The following is a 17,040-nucleotide window of genomic DNA, read 5'->3' on the forward strand; positions in this document are numbered from 1 at the left end:
ATATATATATATATATATATATATATATATATATATATATATATATATATATATATATATATATATATATATATATATATATATATATATATATATATATATATATATATATATATATATATATATATATATATATATATATATATATATATATATATATATATATATATATATTGACTTTGGGTAAAGAAAACATCTTTGTATCAGTGAAATGCAGCTCCAAAACTCGCATTTGTGTTCTAAGGACAAGTATTTTTTGTGCTCCACACTGAAAAAAATATTAACGTGATATTAAAGATTACGCAACCTAAATTTTGGGATTCCAAATTTACAAAATATTAAGGACAAATTTCTTTAAAATAATGAAATTTTAATTAAAATAAAGTTTATATTCCTTACTTCAAAAATTTTTTTCATTAAATTTAGGTCACAAATTTTTTAAAGTCGCATGCCTTTGAACTAAGGCTAATTTTCCTTCAAGTAAAGAAACAAATTTTTGATTTAAAGAAATTGTCCTTAAATTAAATGAAATATTTAAACTTTAGATTGACGATAAAAACGCTTCAAATATAGGCCAAGACTTATTTTGAGGATTTTGCGTCTTTTGTACGTCAGTACCTTTATTATTAAACCGTGAAAAGGGAATGAAATTTTGATAAATGAGATTTGTATCGTAATTTTAATTCTATTGGTCCTAGATTTAAAGCCAGATAGGTCACTAATAAAATTCTTTATTTTAAAGAAGCCGCATCTTTCGCTCGGAATCAATACACAAATTCTTAAGAGAAGGTCAAAATCTTTGGATCCAAGAAAACTTTTTTTTGAGTGCAGACAATATATGTTTCAGGGTGTCTACACATTTAACGAGTTTAGTGGACCCTTTTCTTCTTTGAATTTTATTCTTAATTTAATTACCTACGAAATTATTTTTCAAAACGATTTTTTAATTTCATCATTACGTTTGTAAGCTTCATCCCTATTTGAAAATGTTAAATTCGCAGTGTTTGTCCAAATAATCGTTTGTTATTCTTTATTTGGTTTCTTTGATTTTTTGTCACGTTTTTTAGCGATATATTTCGCAACGGTCACATTTCTTGTAGATTTTACTCTGGATTGTACGAGCATGGGATTACATGGAAAAACAATGTATAGTAACAAATGTATGTTATATTTTATTACAATAGTGGTGGAAATAAAATAACTATTAACATTGAATTGGAAGCACAAGTAAATTCTTATCGATTTATTAAATTTCAAAAAGTTACCGTTTTTTATTTCCGTATATCTACAGGAATATTGCTAAAAGTAGTAATAATCTAGTTTCGTTGATTCCGGGAATAAATTTCAGCGGTATTTCGTATGATTAATTTATTCAATTTTACACCTAACTATGCGGTAAGCTTACATTCAAAAAATATATTGGCACTATTTGAAACATTCAATCTAAATATTAGGGCACGCAATATTAAGGACATATTTCTTTATTTTAAATAAACGAAAGTACTTAGGAGTAACCTTATACTGAATTTGAAGACCCACATCAAACAGGGGACTGAGAAGGGTGACGCACAGGATATATGAGAGCGTAATTATCTGGGGCAATGAAGACAACGTCAACCAGAGTCTTGGAGACAATACTGGACTTAAGACCTATAGAGGTTCAAATAAAACGCGTAGCTGCCATGATAGGAGATGGTAGATGTTTGGAGAATGGACAGAAACACAAAACGATAATAGGGGAGACGATAGGTGAAATGGCGGTTGCCACAACAATCCCAGATCGTATACCCCTGAGTTGGCATAGCTAGGATGGGATATATGGAGGACCAAGACACCGAATCACACCCAATCCCGCAGACCACAGCGCAATCCCGCAGGTAGAAGTGCGTGCTATAACGGGAATGGCTCGTAAATAACACGAGAGCACAAAACGTTAATTATATTCACAGATTTTCAGAGGAAAATGAAGATAATAGCCAACATTACGGTTCGACTGCGAACTGCATTGAAATGCAACTACTCGGACTACGGCAGGATCCACAAGATATGGGTACCGGGAGTACATAATTATTATTATTATTTTTTTCAATTCTAAACGAACAAAAAAGCAGAAATAAAGAAACACAAAATAATCTTATTTTTCCTTTATTCCTTCTTCAATTCTAAATAAAACAACAAAAAACTCAAAACAAAAAGTATAGAATTCAGAGAGATAAATAAACATAACAAAAAAATCGCATGTACTCAATTTTGCACTTTTTGATGTACTCATCATAAAAACCAAAATATACGGTTAGTTTTGTATTTTTTTGTCTTTCTTTATGATCAGTAGCAACGTATTTGCTAGTAAGAGTTAAAGCTTTATTCGAAGTGTATTTTTCATTAATATTAATTAAAAATAAAATGAAAAAGTTATCGCGCGATGTGGAGGACAATATAGTTTCCTTAACTAATAATGGGTCTACATCGCGGAAAATAGCCAAGAAACTAAATATAAGTCAGTCTGTGGTCATATTCGCGTCCAAAAAAAGATGAAATACTTCTCCCAAAGAGCAAACCAGAGGTAGCCGAAAAATGTTGACCAAAGCGGACGCTCGCCTTATGATGGCAGAAATGAGGCAGAACAAGTCCGTAACGCCGAAAAATACTATTCCACAACATAGGTTATGTTTCAGCTGTTAAAAAAAATAAACCTGCATTGTCCGAAAAGAATCAAAAAGAGCGAATGAAGTTTGCAAGAGAGCATAAAAATTGGACGACAGATGACTGGAAACTTGTTATCTGGTCAGATGAATCAAAATTTAACCATTTCCAATCGGACGGTAAACAATATTGCTGGTGTCGCCCTGGTGATGCCATTCATAGCCACCATGTTAAACAAACTGTAAAGCATGGTGGTGGAAGCATCATGGTTTGGGGCTGCTTCACTTGGTGGCACATTGGGCCATTGCAGAAAATTGATGGTATAATGAAGAAGGAAGACTACCTCGCCATTTTGCAGACTCATCTTCCCGAGTTTGTTGACAAGAGTGCCTATCCTGAAGATAAAGTCGTATTTCAACAGGATGGTGATCCGAAGCATAGTGCAAAAATAGTGAAAAAAATGGCTTAGTGAGCAAAAATTTCAAGTGATGAATTGGCCAGCGCAAAACCCCGACCACAACCCGATTGAGAATTTTATCCGTTTAGAAATGAAAAAAATTAATTATGTACTCATTTCTGCACGACTCTGTACGTTCGACATACAGAAACAGGCTATTAGAGAACGGAAAGCCAATAGAGGCATCGCGGTCGAGTTGAATGTATGGTCACGAAGGACACCTAAACCGATTTGAACCAATCCAACGGTCGAAAGAGCTCAGATAAGGAAAAGAATGGAGAGTTGGACGACAGTCGAGAGGACCGTGGGAATAATGACCGGGCAACTTGAATTGAGAGCACATATGTGTACCCAGAAGATTCGGGGATCACCGATTAGCGTGGCCAGTGAACAATTGTTCAGTGCAGCAGGAGGAGATCTTTTCTTCTACCAAAAATGTAGAAAAATACTTTTAACAACACACTATTGAATTTTATCTTCTCATATCTCTCTCACTTCAACATGATTTATTTACCTCTCACCAGTTTCTCTTCTGTAATCCAAAGAATGCAAAAACAAATATCAGATTTCATTTTTAATTTTACCTATTACACGGACAACAAATATTGTTTTTCATATGTTTGGGTGTAAAAATTATATGTTTGGAACTCAAAATTTTTAACACAATATTTTTAAGTGCAAGCATATAATGTTCATAAACCAGCGTAACATGTTTGGGACATATATGTTAATATGTTAGAACATGACATAAACTGTTTGTAACTACACTGAAAAAAAATATTGTCGTGAGGTCAAAGATTTCATGTCCTTAAAATACGAATACAAATTTTGCTTAGCATAGAAGACGCATTTCTCTAAAATAAAGTTATTTTCCTTGTCCAAAAGTCGATAAACTTTTTAATGAAGTCAAAATGGGTATCTTAACATGAAAGAAAAAATGTATATGCTAAGGTCAACTTGACTTTAATAATTCAGAAAAATTCTTTAAATTTAATGAAATTGTCTTTAAATTTGTTGTCTTTTTGCATCTTGACTACAAAGCAAAAAATCGTTCAAATATAGGACATGTTTTTCAAAACTTTATTTTAAAGTAGTTTTTTACTTCAAACATAGCATAATTTCTACTGAAAGTCGAGTCCTAATTTGGAAAATAAAGTTGCCGTTAACTCGTTTTTAAAGGACTTTGATAGCATATGAAGAAAAAAAGCTGAGAAAGCGAAAAATTAAAATTTGTTTCCTAGAAGCAAGTACACAAAACCTAAATTTAAAAGAGAATTGTGTCTTAAAAGTATCCTTACTTGTATTCTCCGCTTCTTTGGCTCGGAATCAATACCAAATTTTTTAAAGTAAAGACAAAATCTTTGGAACCGAGTATGCTTTTTTCAGTGTATAATACGCTTAGATGCAAACATATATTAATTTAGAAATAGCATATAAAAATTTATGTGTTTATTAGAAAGAGACCTAGAGAGTATGCTGCAAGTAAAATAATGGAAGTAACCAATTGGCGCCTTAAAAATATATCCACACAAAGAAAATTTCATTAAAATTTTTTTCTACCAGTGTATTCTCTAAGGTGAAACATAATATGTTTGAACAATCTAAACAATATTTTGTTTGGACCAATCCTGAAAATATATATGCTTGAAGCAAAATGTGTTTGGGGTGTATGTTACAGAAGCGATTTGTTTTGTGGATTTACCCAGACGAATATTGAAGGCCAACACGCTATCCCCTGACCAGCTTTTATACTCATCAGCCACCGTGGTGCAATGGTTAGCATGCCCGCCTTGCATACACAAGGTCGTGGGTTCGATTCCTGCTTCGACCGAACACCAAAAGTTTTTCAGCGGTGGATTATCCCACCTCAGTAATGCTGGTGACATTTCTGAGGGTTTCAAAGCTTCTCTAAGTGGTTTCACTGCAATGTGGAACCCCGTTCGGACTCGGCTATAAAAAGGAGGTCCCTTGTCATTGAGCTTAACATGGAATCGGGCAGCACTCAGTGATAAGAGAGAAGTTCACCAATGTGGTATCACAATGGACTGAATAGTCTAAGTGAGCCTGATACATCGGGCTGCCACCTAACCCAAGCTAACCTACTCATCAACACGCAAATTTTTATTATCAGTACACAAGTAACGCATACAAACTGTTACGTCTATTTATAGACCAGTGTGTAATGCACTCACAAGCGCATTTAAAGAAAACAAAGAACTTTAGTTGTAATACTCCAACAATCTATAATCTGATGCTCCGTTTCTTATAAACGATACAAATTTTGGGTAGACCATATATATTCCAAAATGTTTTGGACAATTTCGAAAGGATAACATTAGGATGGTGTGGCATTGCAATGCATACTATATGAAATTCTTCAAAAAAAGGACACTGCTTGATATAAACGAAATTGACTGTTGTCTTGAAATAAAAATGTTCTTATTTACAGCAAAAATAAACATTATGTAATAAACAAATATTTATGGTGATAAAAGTTTGAACGTTTCGCAGAGATAAAAAATGTAACAAAAGAACAACGTTATTAAAAATAACATGAATATTATATTCCTAAATTAATTCTTTCCCTTTTTTCTTTTCATATTTTCAGATATTTTTTAGAACTTGTTCCATTACTAAAAAAACGGGATTGGTCCATCTCGTTGAATATTCTTCAAATAATATACCAACGACATAGAAAACAGAGTTTCAATGATTTTATGAGGAGGTGAAACTTCAACATAGTAAAACAAGAAAACCAAACAAAAGAAGATAACCTAGTAACTTACACATTTAAAAACCGAACTCTTAGTGGCATTTATTATCCATTTCCATATAAATCCAACAACTACTACAAAACCCCCGCAAAAATATTATACCCAGTTATAGTAACAGGAGATCAAGTAACGAGGTCGTCTAGCATATAAGGAGAGAATTGAGGCAAAACACCAATAACCACCACCTACCACCACCTACCAACAACACCAAAAGCAGCAAAACTTTATGGTCAAATCTTGCAGATCAGCAGCAACAACAACAGTCTATAATCAAAGTTCAGAGAGAAAAAAATCGAAACGTGATTTTTATATTGGAGAAATGTTTATACCTATTCCAAGTTGATTAGGGATTTGGGACTTAGCAGTTGAACTACCTTAGACGTGTGTAGTTTTTCTTCCAACGTCATCCTTCCGCTGCCGAATATATTTTCTGATGAGCCTACAACAAAAGTAACCATTTCGAAACCATTCAATAAGTAAATAAGATATCATCGAATATATCTTGGAAATTGGTTTCCAAAAAGAATCTTTAGTCTTCTATTATTTACACAACAACAACAACAAAATATATATAAGACAATTACTATATATATATTAAAAATATTAGAAAATAATAATTATTCAACGTGTGGCGATTAAGCAGCGTCAGCAGCTTAAAAACATTTAGTTAGCATGGAGTGCTGTTTATCAGAAGAGGCCAAGGAACAGAAGCGTATCAATCAGGAAATTGAACGGCAACTACGTCGTGACAAAAGAGATGCGCGAAGAGAGTTGAAATTATTGCTACTGGGTAAGTAGAAAATATTCGTTTAACTATGAGCGAAAATTATTAATTTATCCTAATTTTTTTTTATTAAAAATGTTACCTTGCCTTGTGTATTTCGAGATTAGAGAACAAAAACCAAAATTAATCATCAAAATATTCCCCCCATTAAAATCCATAAACCAAATGTAGAAACTCTTTTGCCACTCTGATTGAGGTATCCCCAAAACAGTCATTCTGATCGCATCAACCGCTTCTTTAAGTAGCGATAAACGATGTGCGTGAAGATAAATTCCGAATTAAGTTAGCGCAGACACAAAACATTTTTTTTGCAGAGCTCTGTTAATTAGTTAACAGAGCTTCATAAAAGAGCTAACAGAGCACTGTAAAGAGTTAACACAGGTATTTTCCGTTCTAAGCAATGATAGATTTATATTTTGATCACCAGGAAAAATATTAAATGGTATTCCTGACCAATTTACTTTATCTAAAATTAACCACCCACTTGTGGCATTATCACTCACAGCTACTTTCACACATATGTCTCAAAATTTTGCAGAAAATTGAGTTTTACGGTACAATTTTTTGAGAGGATGGGACTCAAGTGACCATTGGGGCCACATGGACAATTGTCCCACAATGACCCATACACCATACGAAAGGGCTTGAAGTGCTAAATTGCAAATGGGCAAAAAAAAAACACAACAGTTTGGTGTTGCTGTTTTCAATATAATTTTTTACGCTCCACTTGATTGAGATATTGGGGCTAATTTTCATGGGGTCCATATTCATTGGACCAGTGTGTGGACACATTTCTATTTTGTGAAAATTTCTTTTTGTCCACCAACCGATGGATTCTGATTACAATCCTCTGTCATCACTGATTTATAATATTTTTGTTTTATTTAATAAAAGCGAGGACACAGCAATAAGGAAAATTTAAAATAAGAGTATTCAGACTCCTGGAAAACTGGTTTACTTACAAATTTTTATTATGTACGGCATAAAACCACCGACATGTTAGTTTTGGTGTCTACTAAAAATACCTATGTTAGGTTAGGTTGTAGAGGATGACATCAATTTTGTGTTGAATTCATATCCACTTAGAACAGTATAGGTCCATTGTGATTCCTCGATGGGATCTTTCCATCTTCTTTCTTCCGATACGATCCCCTTTGGAATAGTCCCAGAACTTCCACCTGCTCGTTTTCTTTAAAAGAAATCTTAGAACGTCCAACCAGAGGCCCTGATGAATGTAAGTATGTTCCTTAAGCTGCACTCCCGCAGATCAGTGAGAGCCTGAAAGAAAAAGGTGCCCAGTATCTTGTTTCTTCTAAAGGATAAAGCTGGACACTGGCACAGGAAGTGGTACGAGTCCTCCGTAACTTCCGCGTCCAGGCACTATCTACAGATATCATCGTCTTTAAGGCCTATTCTTACCATGTGTTTCCCGAGTGTGTTATGTCCTTTTATAATACCAATGAGTGGCCGCAATTCCTCTCTGTTTATCGACATCAAAATTTCGCAGTTCCGAAGAGACCCAGCGTCTTCGCCATAGTTCATCATATTTGCCCTCTATCCTGTAATGATAAGAAGATAGTGGAGGGAAACCGTTCGCTAGGAAATTACTCGTTCCACGAGCGCCCTCTTTGGCCAGCACATCCGCTTCCTCATTTCCTGTTATCCCACAGTGCCCAGGTATCCAGCACAGCAATACAACAGCATATAAAAATACCTATAATAAGGTTATATTAGGAAAACATGTGGGAGCTATATGACTTAAAGTTCGCTCGCAGATATTTTTCTCGTATAATTTCCATTTCCTTCTCTTGATTCAATATGGTCTTGTTAGGATCAGTATTATCTTATCTCCCAAACAAAGAGATCTGTATTTAGTGACAATGTGTGTCAGATGCATCGAAGATGGTGTCGGATTCTGCAATTTTCAACCGACATGGAATACTACTGATTATTAAGATCTGAAAAGATTCTAAATGTTAATCATCAATCTGAATCCTGTCTAGATAGTGCAAAATGAATAGGCAGTGATACTGAGTTATAGTTCTTTAAAATTTAATTTTTGTAAATATACGATTTTAATTTTTCTTTCTGCATATAAATTTTCCGCTAACTTTGATTTATGTCTTTTTCGAATATTGTGTATGTATATGACTTAACTAAAGGTGTCTTTTTTATTTTCATATAATTATTTTAGGTACTGGTGAATCCGGTAAATCCACTTTCATCAAACAGATGCGTATTATTCACGGCAGCGGTTATTCAGATGATGATAAACGCGGCTATATTAAATTAGTGTTTCAAAATATATTCATGGCTATGCAGTCTATGATTAAAGCTATGGATATGTTAAGTATATCATATGGTGTTGCTGAACATTCGGTAAGTTATTGTTTTCCCCCTTTTGTGTGTATAACTTTCTTAATAAGAATTTTATTTACATTCTTAAATTTTTCACATTTCAGGAACTTGGTGAACTTGTAATGAGTATTGATTACGAATCAGTGACAACATTTGAAGATCCATATTTATCAGCCATTAAAACATTATGGGCTGATGCCGGCATTCAGGAATGTTACGATCGACGAAGAGAGTACCAATTAACAGATTCAGCCAAATAGTAAGTTAAACGTACATAATTAGTCTCGAAGTTATGTGTGGGTGTTTTGGAAAGCTAATTTATGAAAAATCATTGAATTAATGAAGCTTCTCAAAATCATGGAAGGAAGAAATTTCTGACTTAATCTATACCAAATAACGAGAACATTTCTCGTGCGAGAAAAGGGATGTAACAGAAGAATGCAGCAAAGTTTCTTTACTTTCGTCAGAAGTCTCATGGCCCTACTGAGCATCCTCTTACTCGTGTTCTTGCATAGTTTTGTCCATCTGACCGTCTCGTTGTTCCACACCACGTGAACTCTGATTTCTTCTAGCTATTAGATTTCTTAGTTTCCTCTTAACCCATACACGGTGGTAGAAAAATTGACAACATTTTCTATAGAAATAAAATTTTGACAAAATTTTCTATAAAACTAAAATTTGACAAAATTTTCTATAGAAATAAAATTTTGACAACATTTTCTATAGAAATAAAATTTTGACAAAATTTTCTACAGAAATAAAATTTTGACAACATTTTCTATAGAAATAAAATTTTGACAAAATTTTCTATAGAAATAAAATTTTGACAAAATTTTCTATAGAAGTAAAATTTTGACAAAATTCTCTATAGAAATAAAATTTTGACACAATTTTCTATAGAAATAAAATTTTTACAATATTTTCTATTGAAATAAAATTTTGACAAAATTTTCTATTGAAATAAAATTTTGAGAAAATTTTCTTTAGAAATAAAATTTTGACAAAATTTTCTATAGAAATAAAATTTTGACAAAATTTTCTATTGAAATAAAATTTTGACAAAATTTTCTTTAGAAATAAAATTTTGACAAAATTTTCTATAGAAATAAAATTTTGACAAAATTTTCTATAGAAATAAAAATTTGACAAAATTTTCTATAGAAATAAAATTTTGACAAAATTTTCCATAGAAATAAAATTTTGACAAAATTTTCCATAGAAATAAAATTTTGACAAAATTTTCTATAGAAATAAAAATTTCAAAGATTTTCTAAATGGCTAGATCGACTCAGGGGCTGGCCCGTAGCATTATTACCAAAGACACTATTTGTCTGTCTCGTTTCCTTCTGGGTTTTGTTCCACAGTGTTAGGGTATAAAAAATTATAACAAATTTGTTGTGTAGCACATTATTGGAACACTTGGGAAGCTTTAAATTGATTTTTCTTACATTTGCTTTTCAAATACACTCCTCACATATACCTTTAATCAATTTTTATTTATCTGACGGACAAACGAGAATCATAATCACATTTACCTTGAGAATTCCATTCCTTAATGAAAAAGAAAATATATATTTTATTGAATTATATTATTTTGTGTCCCATAATCTTTCTTAGTTATCTAATGGATCTTGATCGTGTGGCTCAACCTGATTATTTACCAACAGTGCAAGATATTTTGCGTGTTCGTGTTCCGACAACGGGGATTATTGAATATCCTTTTGATTTAGAAGAAATACGATTTAGGTATCGGCGTATTTTTATAATTGTTCTATTATATTGCATGTCTGTTTGTTTTTTCTTACTAATCCTATTTTGTTTTCGAATATGCATTCAAATGTATTACTAATATTATTAATTTGGTGCATGTGTTGTTTTGTTTTTGTTTCTTTATTCTATAATGATGGTCATGGGTATATTTATATTTACATACTTTGTTAAAAATATAAAATATAAATTTAAACTACTGTCCTTTTGACTTTTGTGATCAATGAAAGTTGAATCCATGATTCAGTAGAAAATATAATTGCTACATACATATAAAAATAGAAAACACTGAGTGATGTTTTCAGCGGAATAATTTTTTTTAATATAACGTAATGTTTTTTATATGAAATAAAGTTCTATTACCAACAATATCCGTCGATTGTGTTCCTACACAGAAAAAAAAAAATATTTTTTGGCTTCAGTCACGAAATTAATTGATTCAATTAATTATTAATTGAAATGTCTTCAATCACATAAATGATAGCACCAATCAGCAAAGTCAATTAAAAAATTAATTGCTCCAATTAAAAAATTAATTAATACAATTAAAATTAATTAATTGATTTTTGTTGAATTAAATTTTTTTGTGATTATTTTTTGTTTCAATTAAAGAATTTGTTGACTCAATTACATTTTTTATTGAATATTATTTAAAATTCTATTAAAGTTTTAATTGGAAAAAATATTTTTTCTGTGTAGTTTCTAGTAATTATATGGTAATCTATTATGAATAAAATGAGTTGTATTGTCCATAAATTGGTAATCATTTCGTATTTAACCGGCCATCAGCGGTTAATGCATACCATCTCGTGAGGTGCAATTCGTCAACTTAAATTGTTCTACGTGCTTCCACTCAGCAAAAAAATTTGGAAGTTGTTCTAACGGCACAACTTTAAAAGCACTTTCCGACATGTCCTTCCAATGATGTTAACACGTTTTTTTCATATTTTTAATGGGTAATCTTAACGTTTTTATTCCAAATAGCTTAGGTTGAACAAGATTACGGAAAACAGAGTAAGAATTAATAAAACTGAACAAGTTATTTAAATTTTGTCGAAAAAATAGTAAATCAGACTCACTAAGACAATTCAATCCATTGTGATACCACAAGGGGTGAATATCTCTCTTGTCAATAACCCATGCGACGCCAAAAAAGTAGTGAAAATGTTCTTTTTGGATCCGGAAGTGGTGCAAAATTGGAGCAGAAGCGATGAATTTAACATGGGCTTGTCATAGGACGGATGTCCACCATCGTTGCACTGAATTTGCATCACTTCTTAAGTGTGTGGCGAATTCAGTGTTTTGAATGTGAATTAAGAATTTTTGTGATATTTTGACAAATAAATAATTTTTAAAATTTTTTATGAGTTTTAATGCATTTTTACACTTGTGTGGAACGTTTGACATCAAATATTTTCAAAAATTCGTAATTTTTCTAGAATGGATTTGACATTTTTTTCGGCAAAATTTAAATAATTTTTTACCATTTTATTAATTCTTAATCTATTTTTAATATATTTGAAACAAAATTTTTTAAAGTTTCCATTTTAAAAATATGAAAAAAAGCGAGTTATAAAAAAATTGACTCTAATGAACTTCCTGTGCAGCTAAAATAAAGAACTTCTTTGGAAGGACATTTTTGAAAGTGCTTTTAAAGTTGTGCCTTTAGAAGAACTTCCAAATTTTTTTTGCTGGGAAGTGATACCCAATCCAATGTTTAGCTCAATCATACGCAATCTTCCGAATACGAACAGTGTTTCACATTACGTTGAAACACTTAGAAATTTCACAAGCATTACTAAGAGGGTTTTTGTGTCGAAACTGGGATTAAACCCATGACCAAGAATACAATACTGGGAAATTCATTTCGGTCGAGCCAAAGATAACGCAAACACACTATTACTCTTCGACTCCATAATGACTTCTAAAATACTCTTAGACTCAAATATTTTTTTTTCAAACGGTCCGATCGCCCATTTTCCCGCCCCTTCCGACCGTGAGGGGCTCGTCCCCATAACGTAGCGGTGTGGAGGCAGAGGGATGTAACCAGATACAGAGAAGGACTCATCAGCCGGATATACTACATTATAGGACTAGCATATCTAATAAAATTGGTAAAATATGGACCTTATCACATCAATACTTAAGTTAGCATCAATTAGATGATAGATTGAATTAAAATCAATGCACACCCTACGAATGGGCTCTACCGAAGCATAATTCGATTGTTGAAAATCAATGAATGGGAACTGGCAATTCCTAGAAGTCCTGAAAGGGACATTTATTCTAATCCTATATACCAATCCGGAGCAAAGAATGCCACCGCTAATTAATCTACACATCAAGCTCAACATCATCCGACGGCTAAATGAATCAGCCTAAATCTAGAAGTGTAAGGAGGATGAACAAAGTGACTGTTGCAATGAAGATGCTTCAAAGCGAACAACAAGAACTGCTTCTGCACCGATTCTATCCTATCAATGTAAACACCATACGATAGAGCATCGAATAAATATGATCAAATTAAGCCTACGATCCATAACAATGCCAAGATCAACAAAAAAATCAACCTCGTCCAATAAAGAGCCCCGTATATCAATAGACCTAGTCCTGAAGAATCGCATAAACTTGCATTTCTTCAAATTCAAATCCATTAGATTCGACCTACACGAAAAAAAATATATTCATCTTTATTTACATTATTTTTCCATCTATATACATTTTTGAGAACATTATACTAGATATTAAATGAGATCAGTTTTTAGTTTTTGTGATCTTTACTTTTCAAAGAAGATTTCAAAGGGTAAAATAGGTAAAACCCCTATCTAAAAAAATTTGTTATAAATCAAACATTGCCAGAAAATCAAATATGTATAAATGAAATTTACTAATTGCATATGTATTATGCTTTTCAAATTGGTGATGATTCTCAGAGGACCTTTTAATACCTATCGCATGAATATAACCTTAAACAGAAACCCATGTCATTAGTCAATAATCATCCAATCCCAACTCGAAACATTGCCATTTCACTCAATAAGACATTATGGACGGACACTATGACACTAAGTGTAGATTTGATCAAATACTAATTTTATTTCTCAGTTACATAAGCGATATACCACGTATTGAACAGCCTGATTATTTACCAACTGAACAAGATATTCTACGTGCTCGTGTACCAACGACGGGTATTTTGGAATATCCCTTCGATTTGGATGGCATTGTATTTAGGTAAAAAACCAGAAAATGAAAGTATTTACAAAATTCCCCAAATGGCTAAAAACCCTGTAGGAAAGAAACAATAATGTGGAAGCTCTAAAGGCAAAACAAATATTATTCCGCCCTTTGTAGATATACTGTAAGAATTAATTGTAAGAAATAAAATAAAAAATATTACTGTACAATACTACAAGTATAAGCAAGTAGAATTTTATATATATTTACTTTATTTTTATACATGCTTTATTAATTTTATTTAGTTTTTATGTTTCTGTGTTGCATGCTTTTTGTTTAGTATTTGTCCTTGTTCATTGAATTTCATTGAATATTATTTTATAAATAAATTGTACTAATATTAATTTTCTTTATCCATTTGTTTTGTTTGTAAACCATAGAATGGTAGACGTCGGCGGTCAGCGTTCGGAGAGAAGAAAATGGATTCATTGTTTTGAAAATGTAACATCAATCATATTTTTAGTGGCCCTTTCGGAATATGATCAAATTTTATTCGAATCTGATAATGAGGTTTGTATATAAATATTTAAAATAATTATTAGAATATTGAATATATAATATATTTTTTTATAATAATTTTCTACTTATAGAATCGTATGGAAGAATCAAAAGCTTTATTTAGAACTATTATTACGTATCCATGGTTCCAGAATTCATCAGTAATTCTTTTCTTAAATAAGAAAGACTTGTTAGAAGAAAAAATTATGTATTCGCATTTGGTAGATTACTTTCCTGAATATGATGGTAAGTTTATTAAATAAAAATGGTTACCGAAAGCTATAGTTGAAAACAATGTTCTATCGAAATAGTGTTTACTATTTTTTTCTTCGTAAAATTATCTCATAAAACTTTCTGCAAGATTAAAAAAACGTAAATTAAACAAAAAAAGTTTTGTTTTATGTTATCAAATCATTTGTTAGGTATTTTTCATTGCTCCCATAAATCCGGAAAGGCGGGTATATAGAAACATTTTAAATTACACTCTAAAAAGGGAATGCTGTAGGTTATATTAAAATTACAAAATTACCTGGAATTAGGAGCTCAAAGAAAAAACTTTTTTGTCTTCACTCACGAAATTAATTAATTAAATTATTTTCTAATTGAAATATCTTCAGTCGCAGAAATGTTAATATCAAACACAAAATTCAATTAAATAATTAATTGATTCATATAAAATATTAATTGATAAAATTAATTCTTATGATTGATTTTTGTTTTAATTAAAAAATTAGTCGATTCAATAAAATTTTGAATTAAATATTTGTGGAAATTTAATTTAATTTAAATTTTAATTGGAAAAATTTTGGAGATATTCTTTTCTGTGCCATTATATAGAGACTACCAGATATTTCTACTTAATTTGGATATTGTATACAAATTATACTTCTGCAGTAAAGATTAGTCTAGCTTGATAGTCGGCATTTTTAATTTCTTCTCTAATTTTTGACACTAAGATATATATTCCTCAACTTGAGAAACTACAATCACACCGACTTGCTTATATTCACCCATTCTGTTAACATGTCCCAGGAATATTCACCCATTCTGTTAACATGTCAAATTCGAAAAGTGCTTCCAGGAGCATGGAAGGACAAATAGAGTATTAGCATTCTGTTGAGCCTTATTTTCGTCTTTTGTAAGGTACTTATGCAAATAGAACTCCGTGGAGGCAATGCTCACTCCTTATTCAGTTGAAAGACATTTTTATTTGAAATCAAAAAGAAGTTGCAAGGGGAAAATCGGTAGATGGGACATTTTTTTAACGAATGGCCCCAACGCACACTTTCCGACCATGAGGATTTCATCCCCAGAGGCAGAGGGAAGCACATATTATATTACACGACTAAATGTGCTAGTATTTAGTCAACAAAAATGTATTAGTTAGTCAAATATGGTAAAATTCTGGACTCCACCCTTGTTCTGGTTTACGAATTCGCAAAACGCAAAATTTTCCTCAATCTCTAGATTCCGAACCACTATTATATTTACTACGAAATTTTTACATACTGTTTATGGATAAGGAATTTAATTGGAAGAAATTTCTTGGCAAAATATTGAATAGTTCCGAAGTTAATGGCGGTTAAAAGTTTTGCGAATAAACCAGAACATGGGGGTTTATCACATCTGATGTCAAGGAAGAGTAACTGGTAATTCCTAACTATTTGTGATAAACCTAGATATCAATTCTGAGCAGGGAATATAACCACTAACTATCCCATTCATCGTCATAGGCCTCAACATCGCCTGTCGGCACTTAAGGTTGGGTAAATAAATCACCCTCTATCTACTAGTGTAAGGAGGAAGAACAATCTCATTGTTCCAATTAAGTTTCATATTCCATAGAGCCATACTCCTGTTCGTACACAAAAAAAAAAAAATCAAGAAAATTTTTTTAATTAAAATCTTGAGTTTTTTTGGGAGCCACCGTGGTGCAATGGTTAGCATGCCCGCCTTGCATACACAAGGTCGTGGGCTCGATTCCTGCTTCGACCGAACACCAAAAAGTTTTTCAGTGGTGGATTATCCCACCTCAGTAATGCTGGTGACATTTCTGAGGGTTTCGAAGTTTCTCTAAGTGGTTCACTGTAATGTGGAACGCCGTTCGGACTCGACTATAAAAAGGAGGTCCCTTGTCATTGAGCTTAACATGGAATCGGGCAGCACTCAGTGATAAGAGAGAAGTTCACCAATGTGGTATCACAATGAACTGAATAGTCTAAGTGAGCCTGATACATAGGGCTGCCACCTAACCTAACCTAACCTAATTGAGTTTTAAAATATATTCAATTAAAAACTTCATTGATTCAACAAATTTTCTAATTGAAACAAAAATCAATTTATTGTTTAATTGATACAATCATTTCTGTAATTGAAGACATTTCAATTAAAAATTAATTGGATCAACTAATTTCGTGATTGAATCAGAAAATAATTTTTTGTGTGTGGATTAATTTAAACGTGGCGGGTCGTTATCCTTGTGAGATGTACATTTCTTTAATCGTCGTATGGCACTGTCACTT

At 31.9% G+C, this 17,040-nt stretch overlaps 1 protein-coding gene across 6 annotated transcripts in view; it reads left to right on the top strand.

Moving 5' to 3' along the window:
* Galphaq (G protein alpha q subunit) overlaps positions 1 to 17,040 on the top strand; it is a 68,317-nt gene that overhangs the window by 28,436 nt on the left and 22,841 nt on the right. For 3 of the 6 annotated variants that reach the window (XM_075312213.1, XM_075312215.1, XM_075312212.1), the window contains exons 2-7: positions 5,709 to 6,664; positions 8,853 to 9,037; positions 9,121 to 9,275; positions 13,889 to 14,017; positions 14,401 to 14,530; positions 14,611 to 14,764. In XM_075312213.1, the coding sequence (XP_075168328.1) occupies positions 6,547 to 6,664; positions 8,853 to 9,037; positions 9,121 to 9,275; positions 13,889 to 14,017; positions 14,401 to 14,530; positions 14,611 to 14,764 (871 nt within the window). In that variant the 5' untranslated portion in view covers positions 5,709 to 6,546. Of the gene's footprint in view, positions 1 to 5,708; positions 6,665 to 8,852; positions 9,038 to 9,120; positions 9,276 to 10,633; positions 10,763 to 13,888; positions 14,018 to 14,400; positions 14,531 to 14,610; positions 14,765 to 17,040 lie in introns of those variants that run through there. The other 3 variants (XM_075312216.1, XM_075312214.1, XM_075312217.1) reach the window with 2 other exon arrangements.

This window comes from Haematobia irritans, chromosome 5 (assembly GCF_050003625.1).
Source record: "Haematobia irritans isolate KBUSLIRL chromosome 5, ASM5000362v1, whole genome shotgun sequence".
Classification (NCBI taxonomy): domain Eukaryota; kingdom Metazoa; phylum Arthropoda; class Insecta; order Diptera; family Muscidae; genus Haematobia; species Haematobia irritans.